General features: G+C 32.9%; 1 protein-coding gene across 1 annotated transcript in view; it reads right to left on the reverse strand.

Annotated features, from left to right (window-relative positions):
* Positions 1–22,779, reverse strand: part of LOC145246050 (atrial natriuretic peptide receptor 1-like) — a 1,007,513-nt gene that overhangs the window by 440,367 nt on the left and 544,367 nt on the right. The window contains exon 7 of the mRNA XM_080107893.1: positions 18,469–18,553. Within this exon, the coding sequence (XP_079964019.1) occupies positions 18,469–18,553 (85 nt within the window). The remainder of the gene's footprint in view (positions 1–18,468; positions 18,554–22,779) is intronic.

A 22,779-nucleotide genomic window follows, 5' to 3' on the forward strand; every position in this document is an offset into this window, starting at 1 on the left:
GAAATGCTTTTCTAACTTGTATCCTATCTTTTTAAGATTATATTTTATTTAATTTATTAATTTGGATTAAAAAAAGTGAATGTGGTTTTTCATATATTTATAAAAACTCTCCTACTCTCTATTTCAGTTTGTATTTTTCCTCACACCACAACTCCTTTTTGCAACCCCCTCTTTGTATTATTGCAGGTCTGAATATTCTCCCTGTTTCAGTTTGTATTTCTCCTCACACCACAACACTTTTTTGCAACCCCCTCTTTGTCATACATGTCTTAATAATGAGAAAATCTGAATTTTTTAAACAAAAACTTTAAAATAACTTTTTTAGATTACTTTTTAAAAAAATTCTTTCAGAATAGAAAATCTTTACAATTTAATAAGGAACATATTTCACATAGATTTCATTAAAAATATTCAGTAGATAACGAGAAAAATAGAGATGGAACTTTCAAAAGGACTGCATAACTGGTTACGCTCAATAGTAGTCTTCGCCAGCGAAAGTCTTTGTTATTGTTATTCGATTATTATTATTATTATTTAAAACATTTTGTGTCCTACTTTTTCGCGCGAGAACTAATATATATATATATATATACTTCCATACATACTATATGTAAATATATATATATATATATATATATATATACATACATGTACTTAGTTATATTTTTGTGAAAAAAAGAATTCCAACAAAGTGCTCTATTATAATGAAAAATATTCAAAATAAGAGCGTCGTATTTATATTTTTCAGAAGCTTAGATAATATAATCCATCGGTATCGACAGTTTCAAACCGTTAGGGAACCGTTTAGGTCCTAATATGAAGCTTTCTTCAGCTTCTGAAATTCAATAGATAAGCTAAAGAGAGTTTGATATTGGGACCTAAAACGGTTCCCTATTATCAGGTTTTAAACCGACGGTACCGATAGATTATCTAAACTTCTGAATATATATAATACAGACACATACTTCATGTATTTCAAGAACTGCTGCTACTCTTACTTAGTTTTACTTCAATATATGTTATATATATATGTGAAGGCATAACATATATAGCATATATATATCGGAGTAAAAGATAGGTTAAGGCATACAACGTCATCCATATGTTACTTTTATAACCAATAATAACAAGTTACTTGATTTTTATTATTAAGAGGACGTTAAGTCAATTCTTTAAACAGAAAATTTTTGCACCACATTCATTCCCATTAAAAAAAAAATAGAATAAAACTATAATGTTACCAAACCCTATGTCTAGAATGCCTATGCCAATTTAATAAAAATACATTATAACTGCTGTAGAAAGAAACCACAAGCAGTGTAAAGTGTATAAAATGTAATATGTATTCATCATAAAGAATACAGAAGCCACTAAAATGGTATGTGAGGAACGTGTTCGTAGCACGCGGTTAAATAGTGTATGAGTGTCTCCATTTAGTCTCTAAAACTAGAAGTATTCATAGGACTAGTTGATTCCACTTAGTTCTTAACTAGGGGTGATGTGTACCCCACAACAATAACATTCAAGGTTTAAGCTTAAGCGTCATGAGATTGAATTAAAATTCTTAACATCTGGTGTAATTAGTGCATCCTAACTATAGAATCGAGGAGTAGCGGATGGTTGTACTCACGTACACGGATGACTCCTCTTGCCCATAGTCTTACCCTTATAATGCTGAGTATTTAGCAATTGATTATCAAGGATAATTTATAAATCTTTTGTATGGCTCGATCGAGTATTTAACCCTGGTCTCCTGATCCATCTGTGAACACTCTTATGTACTAACTAGATGCTTTAATACAATACACTGAAATCTCACAAATATTCTGATGAAAATAAAAAGTCAAACAAAACTGTATGTATAAAACGTATTGAAAATTAATTTTTTTCCATCGACAGTTTAAAGACATTAAAATACTTTTTATGTTAGTTGGGGTTTGGTTTAAGCTAACAAGTAAGAACAGCATTGTTTTAATTTTAAACCTAAGCATAATATCAGGTATTTTTGGAGGCTTACACTGCAGGAATGTACACTTGTTATGAGCAGAGAAATAAATAAATAAATGAATGATGAATAATTCAATATGGTTAATATATATTTTTATTTATTTATTTATCTAACAGATTTTTTTTCGACGGTGGATGGTACTTATTCGAAAGGTCCTTTCGGAGAAACAAATCCTCTCGCTGTAAATTGTACAATTTACAGTCTAGAGAGAGGATTTCCATCTCCACTGATGATGGGTTATTACCCGAAAGGACCTTTGGAATCAGTACCATCCACAGTTAAAAAAATCAGGTCGATAAATAAATAAATAATAATAATAAAAAAATTGAATTATTTATCATTCATTTATTTATTTATCTGTTCATAACGACTCTACATTCCTGCATTGCACGCCTTCAACAATACCTTTTATTCGTTTAACAATGCTTCAAGCAAACCACGCCATACTTCTAAGCATAATAAAGTTTGCTTAAAATAATAAGAAGCAGGAGGTGAATGCAAATGTAAATAACTGTGTTGGTTTTCAATATACAAATGAGAATCATGGATATTGTGAATAAGACTTTTCATAATACTTGTTAGTACATAGTTTTCAAAACTTAGTTTTAATAAAAAAAAAAAAAAAAACTAAAAGAAATGAATACATACGCAAGTAATAATTCCATAAGCTGCTTTCATTTTCACATAAAGTGCTTTTTATTACAAAATAGTCTTCGTTAACAATCTATTATATAAATACATTTGCGTCTCTTTTTAAATCTCTAGGTAGTATATAATGAGTCGGTGAGCGATGTTGGAAACTAGTTATTTTATATCCCCTTAGATATAAAATCTGTGGAGAGAGAATCAGACAGATCGTGACCATTGCCAGAGATGGTGAATTTTGCGAAAGAAATATCTGTCCGATCAGACTATTCAATCGATGAAACGTATTAGCATTTCGTTTTTCTGTAAAGAATGTGGGATGAAACATTTCCCTAACTTATTGCCTACGTAGAATCCAATATCGATTTATCAGATGCAATGTTATAGTGGTTTAACTTCGAGAATCTAACTAACTTTTATCTATATATTAAATGTTTACATATGCAGATGATAATTTTTTTACAAGAGTATCACCAATTATCAAGGTCCAGAGGTCACTCGAGGATAAGAGTTAAAGAGTGTACAGTGGTCAAATGGACAATATCATAGTAATCGTTAAAAGAGTAAATTTTGTAAAATTGGATTACTTAAGGGGAATGGCTCATGAAGAACTTGTGTACATTGGACTTGATGGCGACCATCGGAAAGCAGGTAAACGGAAGAGTATTCCACAGGTGTGCCGTTCGAAGAAAGAAGCTTTGTTAATAGAATTTACGTTTAGGTTTAGGCACAGATAAAGCGTGGGGGGGGAATTATTCCAAGCTATTAAAAATAAAAATGAGAAACTAAAAGAATTGAGTTTGGCAACGTTTTCGTCTTCGTTTAAACGACCTCCTTATGCTGATTGAATTGAAGTGAATCCAAAACACAAATGCTGTATTTGGAAATACCTCATATGTATATGACATGAAAGAGATGCATTGAATCAGTTCTGAAAGCCATATTCCTCCTCCCTAACAGAGGGGGGAAAACTATGTAGAATCCAATATCGATTTACCAGATGCAATGTTATAGTTGTTTAACTTCGAGAATCTAATTAACTTTTATTTATGTATAAAATGTTTACATATGCAGATAATATTTTTTACAAGGGTATCACAACTTATCAAGGTCCAGACACCTCTCGAGGATAAGGGTTAAAGAGTGAACAGTGGTCCAAAGGACAATATAGTAATCGTTAGAAGTGTAAATTTGATAAAATTTAATTACGTAAGAGGAACGGTTAATCAAGAACTTGTTCAAATTGGACTTGAAGACGGCCATATTGTAGTCATCTACATATACACACAAGGTATTTCCAGGTTATGCTGTTTCTTTTCAAATTTAGTTCCTTCAAATCAGTCATCCTGCGTAAATCTCTTAAATGAAGACGAAACGCTGATGCACTCAGAAAAAATTTAAATTTTCCGTTTTATTTCCATACATATGTATGCAATGATGTTGTTTTGTAAATGATAATCTAATGGAACTCCAGTATTTATAAAATAGTGCTCACTAAAATGCAGAGCTGTATTTTGATATAATTTTCTTTATTAAGACAGATATTTTAAGCTACATATGTGCCAAAACCTAGAGGCCACTCAATGATAAAGGTTAATAAGTATTAGGTATTTTGGTGAGGCAATTCAATCGATGATCAGTGATAGTGGAACTTGAGTAGAGATTAGTTATTTGAGAGAACGAGTTAGCAAAAATTTATTTACATTAGACTTGAAAACGACTGTTATAGTTTGCTCATGGTATCTTGTTCCAAAGACACACAGTTCTAAGGAATAAGCTCTGCTTACAGAATTTACTTTTAGTTTTAACTGAGATTTCATTGGAAATTTTGAATCATGAGGCTACTGAACTGAACTCTCTCTCTCACTCATATATTAGTGTTAGGACGATTAATCAGAATCGGGAATCGGAAAAATCGACACATTTGGGGGTATGGGAATCGGTATCGGAATCGAAAAAATTGATGCTTATTTTCCGATGACAAAACGATTCTTTTAATTTTCTTTTCTTTTATTTTCTGGAATTTTGTTTAAAGTAAAATCTTCCGTTGCTGGTAATAATGATAAAATAATAAATGTTTATTGATTTTAAAATACCAGTAAAGCTAAAATCGATAGCTCATCCTCCACAAGTGTAATTTTACGCTTAGGAAAATATCTGCATATTTTTTTTTTAACAGAAATCGGGAAAAATAACAACTCTATATTTAAATATTGAGAGATTTATGAAGAATCGGAATCGGTAAATGTATCGGAACAAGAATTCAGTACGATATCAGTAATTTTATCGGAATCGGGAAAAATATTGGAATCATTCCATCACTATATATATATATATATATATACGCGCGCACGCAGGCACACACATGTATGTATGTATATATATATATATATGTATATATATATATATATATATATATATATATAGTCATCCACTTAAAATACTGTTTCGCTGTTTCACAGTTCATCAATTCGGCTAGACAAGCAACTACCTCAAGCTAGGATCGAAACTCGATCGCCCAAACGACATTCGGAGCTTCAAACATTGCGCTAAACGGCTGCTGCTATGCGGGCAGTGAATTAACAATGTTTTGAAATTTTCCCAAGTACCTAAGCACTTTGTTTACACAAAAATCAGCGTTTCATACACTAATGGTAATTTGTATATCACTTGAAAACTGTGTAAGCATGAAACCCTAGTATATGTAGGTATAAAGAATAATTATTGTTAAATTATAATCATCAAGAGTACTTAAGGATGGACATTATTTTCAAAATAGTAATTATAAAGCAGTTAATTAGCGTTTATGCAATGTTCACTACTTACGTTCGTTCGAACACTCTAGATTATCTAGTGTATTCGCCCGAGTTCGAAGTTTAACAGTTCTCTTATACCCATACCAATTGTTATGCGGCCTTGAGTTAAAGGCTTAGCGAATGGAGCAACAGATTGCTTCGTAGCTGGGTTCGAATCTCATAGCCGGCAAGAATGTTTATCTACTACACTGATGATTTCGTAATCATGAAACACTTGTCGTCTGTAGAAAGAATAATTATTGTGTTATTATAGTAGATTGCTGTTACATTTATATTAAGTCTTGGAAGAGTTTTAACATTTAAATCTATATAAAAAAATTATTTTTTTTTAAATATTTTTTATCATTTGTTTAACTATTCAGTCAGTAAGTCATTTAATCGCCAGCAATCAAAGCATCAAATTGCTCTCTCGAATTCACTATAGTACTAATGTTAATTTAAGGGATCATCAGTTGTTTACCATGAAACACTGTTTCAGGCATTTAAAAACGAAACAGTATATTAAATAATGACTCCACAGCAGTGTTGATCAAGCAGCACCTCCCTTAATCTTCACAGAAAAGGTTACATATATTAGATCTAGTTTTCTATTTTTCATTAATTTGGCTAGCCTATTCATGTTATAAAAATGAATTCCTTATCTGCGAGAATCATCTGTTATATATATATATATATATATATATATATCTTGTATATGATATAGTGTGTTTTTCTTGCTAGCCTTTGGATTCTACACTTATTTAGCATAAAATTACTGTACTGTTTTAAGTACAAGAAAATTGTGAAAAAAAGCGAAAGATAAAAGAAGTTTTCAAATAAAAAGATTATTTCGTTGAATGCCTCAGGAGATGGTTCACTTTGATTTCCAAGGGATGTAACCAACATATAATAAAATAGATAAGCGAATTACTAAAATAAACAAAACATAAATAAACTAAAAAAAAAAGAAAGCGCAGTTTTGATGGAAGCCAGTTGCTTTACGGCATAGCTTTTTGATCGGATCGCTAACCTGTCGTCGCAAATGCTGACGCTGCTTTTACGTTTTTCGTTTCGTTGGAAGATTCCTTATCAGGAAAAGCTTGCGAACTTTTAGCTGTATATCTCTCCATGGGTCAAGCTTAACGCGTTTTCTATTTCAGCTGGTTACGGATCACAGAAAGTTGAAGAGAGGCACGTAGGGGAATCAGGAGAGAAAGGGAAAATACCGCCAGGAATAAACGGATGTGGCAATGCTATCAGTCTCAAGGAACGACTATATTGTACTAGATAAAAACAAACAATGCCAGAACACAAAGCACAAGTGTTGACGACACTATACACAAAACATATACAAGAATGTACGCGTGTGTGTGTATATATATATATATATATATATACATATATATATATATATAATTTCACTAGATTCAATTTACTAGATTCAGCCACTCTGATGAGTCGTGGACGACGACCCACGTGTCAGTGGATAATTATATTTTAAAAATAATATATATGCCGCTCCCCATTAAAAGGGAGTACCAGATTGGTCAATGGGAAAATTATTCCCAACAAGCATTTAGGTAAAAATGCACTTTCGCATAAATACTTGAATTCATTCAAGAGAATATCGCTAACAAAAACAAATAAAAACATTATATATATATATATATATATATATATATATATATATATATATATATATATATAAAGGGTGTGTGTGTATAAATGGATGTGTGTTTATAAATATCTCTCTATGTAAAACGGTTAACACGTTAATTAGTCAATAATCTTGGTATAAAGCTTATAGGCGGAACCGTGTTGATGTGGGCTTTATTTGACGTAATTTACTTTGATGCAAAGAAAAAAATAGCGGGCTGAACTCAGCATTACATAATCGAGTTTGGTCCTGGATATGACCTTAAACTATATCCCATGGTGAGTCCCCAGTTTGCGGGCTTTGGGGAGTGTGGAGCTACCCCTTAATTGACATTGTTCTTAGGTCCACTCTGACCCGGAGTGGTAGTACCTGTTAGGGTCCCAACTATAGGTTAAATAGAAACCGACTTGAAAAAAAAACAACAAAAAAAAAACAAATATATTCTATAAAAATTGTTTTCTTCAAAATCACTGGATTCGGCATTAAATAACCTGAAAAGGGCTGATATGCCGTAAAAGAAAAACAACCAAACCGAACCAACCATAATCGTGTTTCATACGTATTATCGTTTTACTGTGACCAATCATCACTATCTTCTATAGCCGTCATTATCTTTTCAATGTATACCCCTTATCAGTATTCACTTTTCTTTGTACTGTTTATATTTCACTTGTCAAAATGGGACGCATTCTTGTTTATTACATTTCGGTAAGTTATCTGTTAATTTAACTATAAATAATCAGTAAATGTATAAGTAAAGTTGGATCGGGGCAGCAGGTATCTGAGATATATATATATATAAACAGAGCGAAAGACAAATGATGGAGAGAGAAGTATATAAATTTGAAAATGTTGTCAAAAAAAACAAATATATAACAAATAAATGTTATCAAAGGCAAGATAAGTCACTTTTCTACCTAACTGGATATTTTTTCAGTGTTTTTATTTAATGTAACATGTTTATTCAGCTCGAAAAACGTACTGTGTTTACCGACGTATTGGAAAATTCAAAATGGCGCCCGACTCTCTCTTTAAGACGGTAAGTTTGGGAACAGGTGTTATAAATATAAAACCAGACAAAATACTGTTAGAAACTCGCTCAGTATATATTACTGTGACATAGGTTGACATATATTCAGTGGGTTTTAATAGTACCTTGTCTAGTATATTATTTATAACACCTTTTCCCGAACTTACCGTGTTAAAGAGAGAGTTGGGCGCCATTTTGAATTTTCCAATACATCGGTAAACAATGTAAGGTTTTCGAGCTGAATAAACATGTTACATTGAATAAAAATACGAAAAATATATCCGGTTTGGTAGAAAAGTAACGTATCTTGCTTTTGATAGCATTTATTTGTTATATATTTGTTTTTTGACAACTTTTTCGAATCTATGTGTACAGTAATACAAACCCAATTTTTTTCATTATAAAATTAAAATGCCGGAAAATGCGTGTTAATGTACATTGCCATTAAGAGAGGAACATCCTTAATTGTTGGTCTTCGTGAATGGAGTCATGTTTTAAATGAAGTCAGATATAATTAGCTTCATGTCTCTCCATTTAAACACAAACATCAGATTGTTTTCTTCGTGCGACATTTTTTTTTTCAGAAATAATTCATCATAAAATTACTTTCTAACAAGACTTATTTATACGAAGCTAAAAGTCCATTATTTCTATCATGCAAGTTGTGTAATTTCATACGTTGTATCTTGTCTTCGTAATGTTGTCATTTTAATAAATTTCCTTAATGCTGATGAATTAAGCAGGTAATTACTTCGAGACTTCCACATTTCTTCGCAATTAAATCTGCCATGGACGTTCTTTAAAGATCTTTACACACACAAAGTAAATACAACGCCTACGCAAAATTCTATCAGAAATTAATTACATCCCAAGCTTTAAATCACAAAGTCTAGCGTACCCTTATGAAAAAAGGTTCTCATTACATGAGTAGACATGAGTATAATTGACACTTACTTGACGCCACTTAAGGATAAAGGTTAGACTTGAAAATAACCAAGTTATAGTCAGCTGGAAAGCAGCATCACAGTATCTTGTTCCAAAGACGAACAGTTCTAGGGAATGAACTCTGCCTTACATCATTTACTTTTAGTTTTACATGTGAATTCATTGATACTGTGATTTTAGTGGGGCAATTCAATCAATGATCAGTGATGGTGGAACTTCAATGGGGTTTAGTTAATTGAAAAACGATTTAACTAAAACTTATTTACATTAGACCTGAAAACGACCAAGTAATAGTCAGCTATCGTCATATCGTTACGGTATCTTGTTCCACAGAGGGACAGTTCTAGGAAAGAAACTCTGCGTACGTAATTTACTTTTAGTTTTGAGCAGAGATAGAGAGATAAAATGTGTTGACAGTTGTTGTAGGTAAACGAGTATTTGTTATAAACGTTTTGCAGGAGACCATGGATTGGAGCTCAGTCGAACACGTGCCATGAACGTGACGGTAGTACATCAGCTGCGTATCTCTTAGAACGTAAATCATATTGCATGCCACTGAATAGGTTATTTTTGTTGAGGTAGTTGACAACTTCTCTATTTATAATAGACTGAGGTAACTTAACTCACGACGCAATAGAGACTGATTGGTCTATACTAAGATGCAGAGGAATGATCTCCCGTATTGTTAAATACTGGACAGACTGTTGAGGTTTTCCATGACGTTGGGAAACATCTCTCCTTAATGCAGCGTTTAAACAATTTGGTTAGTATAGGAACTAGTTCGAGATGCAGTTTTGTGATAACTAAGAGTATTTTCAGTCCTGGGACGAAATTGAGAGGGTAGGGAGCCCTGATTAGTCAGGGTAAAGTTTAGTGGGAAGATTTTGGGGAAGAGTTTGGCTTTATCAGACGCTGACGTAGTCACTTAGGATCGTTAATTATGATTGGGATATAAGTTATGTATCTGTTCAAAACCCTCTTTCCTATGCGCCAGGACTCGTGTGGACGAAGCATTTGCTTAACAACTTTAATTGGTACAGTATGGACAAAGTTTGTATTTGTTTACATATGCTTAACATACAACCACGACGGTTGCAAACGTATGTAAAATGTGATTTAAAGAACCTTTCGGGCAGAGTGACCATTCAGCAATGTGTAAACCACAGATTGCTTTTCCTGCTGCTGTAAATTTCAGCTTAATATATGTTTTAATGAATAAACTGAATTTTGTTATTTTTTTATATATATACTGTGACAATTTAAATTATTTTAAAATAATTTCCCTAATTAGAAATAGATAATCTAAAGTGACCGGTATAGTCGAGGGTGATCCGAGGCTTTCTTTTCATTCATGCTATATATATATATATATATATATATATATATATATATATATATATATATATATTTAAATAAGGGAGTAGTCACCAACAATGTGTATTTTTTAACATAATTTTATTATTCCGTGTCTTGGTTTTTCATTGAGAATTATGTTTGGATCATTGTAATAATGTTTTTAAGTCATTGAAATCGTTTACGCACGTTTCAGACGGTCTGATGCGTCCTCGTCAGAAATTATTTTCAAATGTATATATTACGAGGGCCTCAATCCATACCATTCACCTCATCGATGATTGTCCTCACCTTATTATGCTGAGTTTTATTTAAGGTTGTATCAAGTACCATTTTTAAGTCTTCGGTAAAACTCGACCTAGCCTTGAACTCCGATTTCCTGGTGCATTAGGGAAACATTATTAGGAGGACGTATTAAAATACAAATTTCGTTCTATCGTTAATGTAACAGATTGCGTCTTCAGATCAAACATACTTGTCTATTTAACGCAATATATAGGAAAGCAATACTGCCATGTTAATGAGACACATTTTCGAATGCGTTCCAACTGAGAAACACTGGCTTCCAACCATTATGCCATATGGCCCGTTTTGGTTTACACATTTAGAATTTAAACAATTAAATATATTGACATTTAAAATATGTAATGCGTATACTTTAAGAATTTAATTCGAAAGGACAACCAAATTATATTAATGCTATGTTTTCGAGTTCATTTCAAAATATGTGAACATGTTTTTGGTTGACGACATTAGCTATTTCTTAGTTTCATTTTTGATCTCCGTGTTTGGCGATAGATGTTGTACAAAGTGATAACGTACTTCCGAACACAAGATACTGTAGAATATTATTATATAGATAGGCTGCTCGAAAATATCGATTGCTATCCAAAATAGATGTTGTTTACAGCGGAATTGTTCCTTGTTTACATTTAATATCTTCATGTAAGGAACTTGTGCTCTTTTCGAATAGATTTAGCAGATAATTGCGCTTAAATCTTCTAAATTCGTCATATATACCCAAATTTATTCCAAAGATTCCAATGCAATACGGGCACGCAAATAAAGAAAACAAATGAGCAGAAAAAATGGTCAACATGTATGAAGCCATTGATAGAGAGAGGAAACAAGTCATTTCAACAATGGAGCCCGTTGGTTTTGATGCTGAGAGAAAAATCTCCACCTAGTGGCTGAAAGCCGTCTCTGTTGAATAAAAACATCAAAGAACGATATGCATGCTATTGCTTTGAAAGAATATTTACCTGCTAATTATTTCTAGTCATAAGGCGGATAATATTTATTATTTAAAAAAAAATACTAACTTTATAAATATTAGGTTTGTGTAAAAACAATATCGTTTTCTCACATATGTTACTTTTATATATGACTAGTAGTTCCACCCGGCTTTGCTCGGCCCCTATGTACTGTTGATATCTTTATGTGCATATGTATATATTGAAAATGTGAATATGTACGGTAATGCTTTTCTATATAATAGGCTCCCTTAACTACCATAGAGAAAAGTTAATAGAGACCGCAGACGTCAATTTTTTTAAAATTTGACCACAATTTTGACTCCTTAACATTTATTGTTCTGGGCTGAAATTGAAATAAAATATTTGACCCATGTCCAAGTAACCTAAATCTAAAATTTCAAGTGTTTAGAACTAAAATTGGCGGAGGAATTTGGTAGAGTCTGCAAAGGTTTACTCTGTAAACTATAATCTCCTGCCAGCGAAATTTTCGCCCAAAACTGATTAAAACGTTTGCTGCATGTATGAATACCCTTTATATAAAATTTCAAATGTTTAGACCAAAAATTGGCTTAATAATTTGTTAGATACCGCAAAGGTAAAACCTTTTGATCTTTGACCCCTTGGAAGCCAAATTGTTACAAAGCTTGCCCTATGTCTGGATACACTTTATGTAACATTTAAAATGTTTAGACCAAAAGTTGGCTGACTAATTTGGTAGATACCGCAGAGGTCAATTTTGTTTAAACTTGGACCCCAATTATGACCCTTGAACATTTGTTTTGGGCTCAAATCAAATTATAAAGTTTGATCCATGTCCAAGGAACCTATATCTAAAATTACAAGTGTTTAGACCCAAAATTGGTGGAGGAGTTTAGTAGAGTTGTCAAACGGTCAAATCGTAAAACTTTGACACTTTAACAGCCAAATCTGTGGCCGAAAACCGATCAAAAAGCTATTCCCAAATCTCAATACATCTTACGTCAAATCTCAAATCTGTAGACTGAAAATTGACAGAGTTATCTGGTAGGGAAGTGTAGACAGACACACACATTTTCACTTTTGTAGATATATAGATTTCTAGATTAATTCCATATATATATATATATATATATATATATATATATATATATATATATATATATATATATATCCACGTCATGTATCATTTTAAGCGCGTTTTGCGCTCTACCGAATCATGTTATTCGTTACCATTCTCAAGGTCTTCATTTTTTTTTTGCAGGCATTTCAACAGCAGGGACAACATTGAAATACCGCACTCGCACAATTTCTTGTTCCAGTTCAAACTAGGCCGAAAAGTTGCCAAGACAGCTCGTGATATCAAGGATGCGTTTGGCCCAAGATGGTTCAAGAAATTTCGCAATGGGGACGAGAGCCTCGAGGATGAAGACGGCCGCGGCCGGCCAACTGCGATTGATAACGAATATTTGAAAGTCTTAATTAAAGCAAATTCTCGCAAAACCATACGAGAAGTTGCTGTTGAACTCGAGGTCGACCACTCAACAGTCGTTCGCCATTTAAATGAAATAAGGAGGTAAAAAGTTGAATGAATGGGTGCCGCATGAATTAAACGATAATTAAAAAAAATCGTCGTTTTTTAGGTGTCTTCTACGTTCCTTCTACGAAACAAAAACGACCCATTTCTTGAGCGGATTGTGACGTGTGATAAGGTGATCCTCTACGACAAGCGGCGACGTTCGACACAGTGGTTGGATTCCGGAGAAGCTCCACAATACATCCCGAAGTCGTAATTGCACCAAAAATAAGGTTATGGTTAGTGTTTAGTGGTCTGCGGCCGTTCTCATCCATCACAGCTTCTATAATCCGGGCGGAACGATTACGGCTAGGAACTACTGTCGACCAATATACGAAATGCACCAGAAGCCCCACTGTATATGCCCGAGATTGGTCAGTATGAAGGAACCAATTCTCCTCCATGAAAATGCTCGCCCACATGTTGCTCACCTAACCTTGCAGAAGTTTAACAAATTGGGCTACGAGACTCTGCCTCATCCGCCATATTCACAGGACCTACCGCCCACCGATTATCACTTGTCCAAGCATCTCGACAACTTCCTGCGCGAAAAATGCTTCAAAAATCGAAATCATGTCGAATTGGCCTTCAATAACTTCATCGCTTCCAGAACTCCGGATTTCTATGCTAATGGGATAAATAAACTTGTTTCTCGTTGGCAAAAATGTGTCGATTTTCACATTACTTGTTTCGATTTATGAAGTATATTAAGAAAGGAGTTATGATATTTTGAAGCTGAACGCCAAAAAAAAAAACAACATTATTTTTGCACCAACCTAATAGTTAGATATAGAAGAAACATATTCTTTTTTACTTATTTTTCGTCATTGTATCATTGTAATGTTACACACGTTTACACACGTGTTAACATGTAGACACACAACCTAACACGTTGTAGCAGAGTACGCAGCAAGGAACATAGGACAAGTAATAACTCGACTCTTTTTGTAACAACGAAATTTATTTTTCGGGTACGTTTCCAGATAAACCGTGATCGTGCTTCTTCTATTCTCTTATAAGCACTCTCTCAAACGTCGATGCGAACGTCGATTTGAACGTGGGTTCTCTTTTTTTATAATGGTTTTCTTTTTCCTTACTTTGACGTAATTTTATTCACGGATTGATATTTGCATATATTCGCCATAGGCAACAGTTACGCAATCTCTACTCACACTTCTCCTGAATAGGCACTACTTAGGTCCAGTGGCAAGGATAAGTCCAGGCCGACTGGAAACAATGCCGAGATAAATCTAGAGCACATACAGCACCTGGAAGTCCCAAATGGTCACCCATTTAGTACTGACCAGGTTCAACGTTGTTTAACTTCGGTGATCCAACGGCAACCGGTGTGTTAACGTAATTATGCCGTACATTGTTATATTATTACGCAAGAACAAATCGTCATTTATTCCCAAAACTGTTGCTCCTGATAAACGTTTATTTTAAACAATAAATAACAGAATGTTGTAGAAGGCACACTGGAATTTCTACCCTTCCCTTAATTATTACTGTTATGAGAGAGATGAGAGAGAGAGCGAGAGCGAGAGAGAGAGAGAGAAAGAGAGAGTAGTATCTTAACGCAGGCCGCCAATAACGTTTTGTTGATTTATCTGAACAAAAGTTATATTTATAAAATGTTCATATGTATGCGTCTTTCTCCAAGTGATCAGACATTAATTTTAATTTACTATTAATCGTTTATTTATCGGAATATAAATTGCAGCACCATAATATTGAACGAAGCATTAAAAGCATAACAAAACGTAATTAAAATTTAATCGCAAAATGTCAGACATCTTGATATTGTTGTTAATCGTTGAAACCTAAAATAAATTACTTTTAAATTTTGAAGGGTCAAACGTAATTTGAAAACATTCAGATGATTGAATGCAAAGTCAACTTTGGCTTTAAAATTATTAGTAAATTGAAAGTAGTGAAAACGATTTGCATTGAATTATTCGAACAATATAGACAGAGACAACATAAAATTAAATTGCTTTATACAATTCGAATTATTTGGATTACGTGGTTCGCATAAAGAGAGTGTTACTTTCACAACGTTTCGGCCGATGTAACATCCTACCTCATTTAGACTTCTCTGTTGTCCCAAGGACACGTGGCGTAACAGTTAAATTAGTTGGTAAAATTTAATTGTAAGTAACACTCTTCCGTAGGGTGAAGGTTCATTCCTCAGCCTGGACGATACACTGAATAAAATTGTTAATTGCGATCATGTGTAAGTGAAGGAGACCATGCTATCCTCTTAAATTAGATAAATGGTTGCAGTAGAAATCTGCGCAGGTCCCCGGTAGAAAGATTTCAAAGTTCGGTAAGATACATCTGAAGAAAGTTTGAGGTTACATTGGCCGAAACGTGGTGAAAATAACACTAAAGATGAGAACAGTAGTCCGAATAATCTAAACAATGCATCATTAGTGTAAGAAATCGAGTCTTCTGATCAAGTACGTTTATTTAATGCAATACACATGAAAGCAATACTGTTATGTTTATGAGACATATTTTCAAACGCGTTCCAACAGAGAAACACTATTTGATTGAAAAAAAAAAATGAATACTGATATACAATGCAAATAAGCGTATTTAAGTAGTGATTGAATGGGTTAAGGAGTAAATTGTACGGTATAATTAAATTGAATATTTAAAATCGTGTTTAAAAAATAGTATAAGGTCGGTGCAAAAATAATGGCGTTTTTTAACATTCAACTATATATATATATATGTATATATATATATATATATATATATATATATATATATATATATATATGTAGTTAAACGACATTATTTTTGCACCACCCTAATACAATTTTACAATGAAAAAAAACAACAAATTAAAAAAAAAATAATGAAAAGATAACAGGAAAAAAAACGTTAAAAATAAAACATCCTGACAACATCGGGTAGGTAAATCTAGTTTAAATGATCCAATGGTCTAAGAATGAAACGATAATTATAAAGACTTACTGACGTGTGGAAATCGAGTCAGAAAATAACTATAACTTGTGTATAGTTTTGAAGATATTCTTTCGACAAGAACGGTTAGTTTTTGAAAATTCTTGCAGCTTTTCAAGTTGAAAGAGAAAATACGTGTCTGGTTAAATATGCATCGCCATTCTCATACACCAGAAATGACTCACTTTCACGGAGAAAATTAACATTTTCTCCACGGGAGAATGTATTAGAATTTGTAGAACAGATGTGAGATGAAAATTCGATCAACATCAATGCTTCGTTGATAATCGACATGACTGCGTCTACGCACATGAGAGGGCCGTTCAATCAACACATGAGACGTGCGTCCTATATACCCAGATTGATATCGACAAGATAAATTCGTTGTTTTTTTCTTGTTTATTTTTTTTTAAGTAGAAAGCTTCGTATTTTAAAGGTGTTATCCCGCTGACGCGTCTACGCCCATGTGATCGTCGTTCGATCAACCATCGACACACAGGCACAACAGTCGTATGGCTAGATTCAAACTCGTACAAAAAAACAATACATCAATTACAGCTTTCTTTTTCAAGATCAACTAAATAATTTAAACGAATCATCTCCCAAGCGTTAGCTCAAGTAGAATATTTTTGAAAAATTTAATGACCAACATATGCCAAGGACATACACACACACACACACACACATATATATATATATATATATATATATATATATATATATATATATATATATATATAGAACAGTAGTATGAAATATACTTATGACAAGTAAGCTACACAGAAAGTTTATAATTCATTACTAGCTAATAAATAACGCTGTTTTCGTGTAGCCTGATTGCCATAAGTATATTTTCATACTACTACCACACTAAAAATCCACTAACTTATTGAAGTGAATAGCAGAAATATATAAAATGACATAAATCGTTTTATAATATGCGTACATAACTGAAATAGTAATAAATGTGCACCTATTTTTTCACAATTTAAGTAATTTTTTAATATATGAAATGTATTACAGATAGTTTAAAAACTATACATATATAAATTATATGCATATAATATACATATATATCGTTTTATTCGAAGCTACACAATATATGTATATACATTTTTATATAACTTAATAGATATATACATATAAATATATATATGCATATAAAGTTATCAATCATACAGTACTGTTTCGCTGTATCACAGTTCATCAGGCGGCTAAACTGTGAAATACTTTTATAACATACTATAAAATTGCATAGGCAGATAGATAGAGAGAGGGAGAGAATGTTAGTTTTATCGCCCATTTCCATATTTAAGTGAAAAATATACATATATAAATACACATAATATATTCTAATATTTTATAATGATATTTGTGCATAGAATTTAACTTATAATAAATAATATATATAAACATATATATGAGTGCCATTTTCACAATTTAAATAATTTGCAAAACGTATTATTGTTTATTTTTGAGAAGTTTTTAAGTAGTTATATTTTACGTCATACGATATATGAACGCATGTATAATGCACTAACTAAAGTGAAACTATATATATATATATATATATATATATATATATATAGAGAGAGAGAGAGAGAGAGAGATAAAAAGGAACAAACTGAGTTATATGTTCAGTGTTTCGTCTATATTTCGAACTTCCTCTCGATGAAATAAGGCGAAAAATTGCTGAGCACATAACTCTTTATTTTTCTATTTTGTCGGAATGCTATTTTCATCATTCTCATCATATATATATATATATATATATATATATATATATATATATATCTTGCATCACTTAAATGAAATCACACACACACACACATATATATATATATATATTGCATCACTTAAGTGAAATATGTATATGTGTGTGTATATATATATATAGTTTCATTGTGTATACTTTTGTATATATATATTCCAGGTGTATTTTGTGTCTGATGATTAGCTATTTTGGAATATCTCATGAGGAAAAAATGTTTAAGCTTGTCTAATTGGTTATTAAACAATTATAACACTCGTACAAAAACACGTTATGATATATTGTTGTTATATTGCAAAATTATAATGTCGCTATGACGAGTGGAAACAACAACATCAAAGACGACAGAATCTACAAAGAAAAAGTTCTGGAAAAATTTCTTTGTGATAGACGACGCATTATTCATTCATAACTTTTCTGAAATACACAACATATTCAAGTATATTGCTACATTGAATTATATTAAAAAGAAAACACTCTTACCTGTAAATGAAGAAGGCCGTAAGCAACACTATGAGCAATAAAATTCCCAATACAATAATGACGATTCCATATTCAGGAAAGGGTTCTGTAAAGATAAAAAGGTCGTCACATTACAAAGCCTTTGTATGTTTTCGCTTTTATTTTTTTCAAGATATTTTGAAAAATATAATTGTTATCAAAGTCGAGTTTACTTTTATTAAATAACTTGTAATTACATTCTTTAAACAGTGTATACGTGCTTAGTTATTCAATGTTTTTATGTATTAAGCGTTATTGGGTGTTTGGGTAGTATTTCGTTTAAACAAACATTAACCACGCCAAGAAAAATATTTACTTTCTTAAAAATATCTGATCGTAGACACTTCTGCCTGACGCTTAGTGCACTGAGATAGAAACGAAAATTTTTCTCCATTGTCAAGGGGGAGCCGGAGATTTGATCTCAGTCTAGCACTTTCCAGAAGAAATAGCGATAAAGTAACAAAAATTACTAAACTCCTAGTCAGAAGCAATTACTTCCCGACGCTTTTTAAGGTGATCTCGTAAGTTCCCAAATTGAGGTGGATACTGAATCCATTTTAATGTGATACCTAGCATATATTTATTTTTTTTTATTTTACTTTGTTTAATATAAAGAGATCAAAAAGTGTTCCCCTGAATCTAATTATTGTAATTTGAATTTATATTTGAGGGGTCTTTTAAGGATAGGCGTTATATTTTTTATGGCTGTTATCTGTATTTCGCTACAACCTGGTCTTCCAGCGATTATGTTGACATATTTCTTAAGATTTTTATTACACAATTAAATCTTACAACAACCGGTGTAATGTTTATACATTTCAAAGATAGTGTCGTTATTTATACATATAAAATAATTGTGTATTTGAATGACATTTTATTTAAACAAACATTTTTAAAGAGAACAGAAAACGTCTATCTAATGATAATTTCAAAACATTTTTTCCAATTTTTTTTATTATCTTTTTTTGTGTTGGATTCGAAATTATGCATTTATTACTCGTAAGTTTTCATCGGTTCGGACCAGCATTCTCAGTGTGGAACGCTGGTGAGAGAGACGGATATTTGTTAGTACTAACACTTTCCACTGTTCATCTCTCTCACCAGTGTCCTACTTACCCTCGCTGAGGATACCAGTCCGAACCGGTGAAAACGTTATGAGCAATACTTATGGAACCTATATCAAGAATTTCGACTCGCCAGAAAAAAAGTTAATAAGAAAAATGGAAAAATAAAAACAGATATACTCAAACAGAAGCTTTTTGTTCTTTTAAATATTGTTTCAATCTAGAATAATATACATGAAAGTAGTCAGGGTACTTGAGACTGAGTTAGTAAATAATAGATAATCCGTGATTAACTAGATGAAGATTAATTGTTGTGGTTGCAAGGTTGAACAATAATTAGTAAGGAAATACAATGAAGACGCAAACAACAAGATAACGCAATAATAAGTGTATTAAAGAAAAGGTATATTTACAATATGTACAAATGACGGTGTCGAGTCAGAGAGTCTTGGTGGGAGGACATGTACGCTCTCCGGCGTCACTTCCGGTGCCATTTGAGTAAGACACCCCAAGGCCAACCTAGGCTTGCCATTTATAGTGTTATGTTATTCGCATATGCAAATAAGTGGTTGCCACCACAACATTAATAAATTCTACGTTAGTGCACACATATTATGTCCTGGACCGTTGCTGCTCCTATTAATACTTCCCGCTTCCTCTTTATTTACTTGATTTATTTTTATTTTTTTAATTTATTTTTATTACATTTTCACCCCAAACAAGGCATATCGCCATTTTGGTGTAGGGGGCTACTATCAGCGGCAGCAACTACTGGGGCACTATGTTGGAATTTGGGCAGCAAGATGTCGGTTCACGTTACACTTGAACTTCTGCATGTCAGTACAGTTAGGGAATCAGGAACCTGGAATGGAATTCCAGAGTCTAGCGGTTCTGGGGAAGAAACTACTGGAGTAGAAAAATATTTTACATCTAGGGATCTCTACTGTGTGAGGATGGGATTTAGCTGCCTGTCGGGTTTGTCGAGGGTGTTTACGTCATGGGGACACACGTGTCTGCAGTTCGTCAGAGCATTCAGCATTAAAATACTTGTAGAACAGGCAGAGGGATGCAACGTTTCGTCGATGGGACAGAGGCTGAAGATTAGATGCCAGTTCAGGGCCTATCAGATTGGCGACTCTTTTTTTAACCTTGTCTAGGAGCGAGAGACTAGTAGCAGATGCACCAGCCCAAATTTAATTATGTTATCCATTTTGTTGTCTTCACTTATGTTATTGAAATTGCTACTTTGTTTCTCTACTTCGTTCGTCTTATTTATTTATTTATTTATTTATTTATTTAACTAATTCTCTAACTATCCTTCAGTTACGTTTTGTTTGTTACTACTATTATTTCTCTCTCACAACTACTTTCACATGTACCTCCAATACGTCTGAAAAGGAAGCGAGATTATCAGAGTTCTGTATTACATAAAAAAGCAGACGATATTAGCACAGCGATAGGGATATGTATATACCTCAGAAGTAGAACATAGCTAACTTAATGCATATAATAGGACAGTTTTAATTACGTGCTCTAGCAGATAATTAAAACCATCCACGACTGGCTGCGGTCTCTCTGCACAAGAAATTGCTAGGACAATTTCACATGAAATGTCTTCACAGTAAAATTTAACGGTATTCAAAGTCCAAACAGAGATCTCCCGGCACGTCTATGCACGGATACATGCTAGAAATAGTGCACCATCTCTTAGTTATGTACATCAAGAATCATCATTTATCTGTGGTCCTGGATATGACCTTAAACTATATCCGATAGTGAGGCCCCAGATTGCGGGCTTTGGGAAGTGTAGAACCACCCTTAAATTGGCATTGCTCCCAGGTTCACTCTGATCTTGACGGGGTTAGATTGATGTGGTTCTTGGTTGATTAACTGCGTCAAACTCTGTCGGATATGTACTTGAGTCAAAATAATGAAATGAATATTCTGTTAGGTTCCCAACTATGGGTTAAATAGAAACCGACTTGAAAAAACAAATACATTCCATTAAAAAATTGTTCTTCAAAGTCACTGGATTCGGCATTAAGTAACCTAAAAAAGGGTTGATATGCCATAAAACTAAAACAACCAACCAACTTTACGAGATATTTTAGTAGACCAGATGTATTCTTGTTCTAGAGTTTCAAAGGACCAAGGAAGACTACAATAAAATAGTTAATTGTTTATTTCACAAGATAAAATTAATGCTATTCAATTTTTACTAAGTCAACGCTTGAGAAGTGGGGAAGAATCTTGATTGAACACACAACTATCCATTTATGTAACGTTGTCGTTCTCTCTATAGGTATAGGTATATTTGCAAAGAAAATGAGAACCTCGACAAACAACAAACTAGGTGAAATAGACGTTATTTATTCTTTGCGTTTACCACACTAAATGCTGACACGAATTTAACACCAATATGTTCTCTCTTTCTGACCATCACATCGGCCGGCTACACAGCACCAGTCAGGTGCCTGTCAATACACGGCACTAGAACAGATGGCTCTTAACCGAGCGTAACTTCCTACGAGATTTTATTTTTCTTCTTTTTTCTCCCCCTTCCACTTCCGATCTCTATGTCGATATATATTCTACTCCTTTATATCGCATTCACGTCACGCCTTACAATGCCGACTCAGCACGTTATTTTAATGGCGGATTACATGCATCTCATAAACAAACAAAGTATAAATTAGGAGGAGTCCCCTTGATTTCCGAGAACTTACCGAAGAAGAAAAATGAAAACTAAAGGAAATTACACCATAACTGATGTAATCCGTCTGCTGGAAGTTTTCCTTTATTTTAATAGCCTATATAAAAAACTTAATTAGAAAGAGGCAAAGGTAACAGCTGCACATAACGAGATTCAGTTTTATAATAAAGGCTTGTGTTGAAGTGGTGATTGAATATGCAAACGTTCATAAAGTTTTAGCATGGATTCATTAATACTTGCTTATAGCTTGTTCGATCGGTTAAGTGACGTGTGGATGTCTTTTTTGTATGAGAGATTTTTCTGCAGAAAATTAATTTGAGAACACAAACACTGAATGAAAGACATTCGAGGCTTAAAACCTCAATTTATATATCTTAATTAGGTAATTGACTCAGAATGTTAGTTTACATATAATAAATTTTATTTTTAATAAAGCAGTATAACATTCATAATAAGGGATAGGACAACAACATAGTGTTTTCATTATTTTGACTCTCGAGTGTGTATCGGTTGATA

Source organism: Euprymna scolopes, chromosome 23, assembly GCF_053919585.1.
Source record: "Euprymna scolopes isolate OS-2025 chromosome 23, ASM5391958v1, whole genome shotgun sequence".
NCBI lineage: Eukaryota > Metazoa > Mollusca > Cephalopoda > Sepiida > Sepiolidae > Euprymna > Euprymna scolopes.